This window comes from Sinocyclocheilus rhinocerous, unplaced genomic scaffold (genome assembly GCF_001515625.1).
Source record: "Sinocyclocheilus rhinocerous isolate Xijiao unplaced genomic scaffold, SAMN03320098_v1.1 scaffold686, whole genome shotgun sequence".
NCBI lineage: Eukaryota > Metazoa > Chordata > Actinopteri > Cypriniformes > Cyprinidae > Sinocyclocheilus > Sinocyclocheilus rhinocerous.
The window spans coordinates 282,311-284,141 of NW_015647963.1; the positions used below are offsets into that span (position 1 = coordinate 282,311).

A 1,831-nucleotide genomic window follows, 5' to 3' on the forward strand; every position below is an offset into this window, starting at 1 on the left:
ATTCGGCCAATCACAATGCATTGGATAGCTGGCCAATCACAGCACACCTCGCTTTTTCAGACCGATGAGCTTTGTAAAAATCGACGTGTTTCAGAAAGGCGGGGCATAGAGGAGAAACAATAATGTACAGTATGTGGAAAATAATGTGTTTTTTTAACCTTAAACCGCATAAACACATTTCATTACACCAAATACACCAAATAATGTTCTTTTTAGCAACATCATATGACCCCTTTAAGCAATTGGACTTCTTATGGGCTCAACAGTCCTTTTAAGTTCATCTTCCTCAATTTCAAAACAAGCGTGTGTTCAAAAAGTAAAGAAATGCTTATATTACTTCACTGGCCAACAGAGCGAACCAATTATTATATGAAGCATTGTTTGTTTACGTCACGTTGCGCCTCACGTTATGAAAACAATGTTTGGGATACTACGATCAAAAGTTAGTGATTTAGACAGTTTAGTGTTGGATATTCATGCAATTATGGTGAAACCCAAATACATTTGTGTGTTAAAATAACATTTATGTGTTCAAAAAGTAAGTAAATGCTTATATTACTTCACTGGCCAATGGAGCGAACCAACCCCGTTACGTCACACGCTGTGGAATCGCAAGATGGCGGTGCCCTTGCTTCAAAAGCTATAACAAAATATCCTTTTTTCTTTTAAACGGTTACATTAATCGTGTTTTGTTATACTGTATATTTTTTGATTAAAGTGGAAATCAGTTTACTAAATAATTTAAACTTGACTGACTGCTTCACTTCCACTTTAAACCTCGATTAGCTGGTTCAGGTGTGTTTTATTAGAGTTGGAGCGAAACTCTGCAGGACTGTCCCCTTTTCCAAATATCCACACTTGTGGTCTTGGCCAATTGAGAGCGCGTGCGCGCGACAGGAAGTAAGTGCGCAAGACTGTCCCAGGCAGTGTTGCCAACTTAGCAATTTTGTTGCTAGATTTAGCAACTTTTCAGACTACCCTAGCAACTTTTTCTTCCAAAAGCACCTAGCAACAAATTTAGCTATTTAAAAAAAATTTTTGGCCAACATTTAGCAACTTTTGAGAAGTGACTCAAACGATAAAAAAGGCACACATTTTCCATCTAAATTACACAAAAAGAGGAAACCAAAGGTGCCTAGCAGTACACAATTCACATGAATTAAGTTGGCTGCTATTAGCAATTGTTTAATTTAATAATAATAATAATAATTGAATAATTGTTCATTTATGATACACCTTGTTAGTAGCTTGTACTTGAGATTGTTGATCAGTTGATCAAGAAAAATATCTAGAAAACAGTGTTGCCAACTTAGCAATTTTGTTGCTAGATTTAGCAACTTTTCAGACTACCCTAGCAACTTTTTCTTCCAAAAGCACCTAGCAACAAATTTAGCTATTTAAAAAAAATTTTTGGCCAACATTTAGCAACTTTTGAGAAGTGACTCAAACGATAAAAAAGGCACACATTTTCCATCTAAATTACACAAAAAGAGGAAACCAAAGGTGCCTAGCAGTTCACAATTCACATGAATTAAGTTGGCTATTATTAGCAATTGTTTAATTTAATAATAATAATAATAATTGAATAATTGTTCATTTATGATACACCTTGTTAGTAGCTTGTACTTGAGTTTGTTGATCAGTGCACGGTAAGAAAAATATCTTAAAAAAAATGAAAAAGGTAGTAATTTTCCAGGACATTATCCGTTATCCTATATTATGCATTTATATTTTTTATAAACACATCTAAATTAACATATATACATTTGTTTATATTTTTTGCTGAGATTTGATGCAGTGACACAATTTTGCATCGTGATTACGCAATGAC

At 34.1% G+C, this 1,831-nt stretch overlaps 1 protein-coding gene across 1 annotated transcript in view; it reads left to right on the forward strand.

The window, feature by feature from the left end:
* LOC107709515 (E3 ubiquitin/ISG15 ligase TRIM25-like) overlaps positions 1–1,831 on the forward strand; it is a 29,403-nt gene that overhangs the window by 6,345 nt on the left and 21,227 nt on the right. Inside the window, exon 3 of the mRNA XM_016514009.1 lies at positions 1,260–1,270. Within this exon, the coding sequence (XP_016369495.1) occupies positions 1,260–1,270 (11 nt within the window). The remainder of the gene's footprint in view (positions 1–1,259; positions 1,271–1,831) is intronic.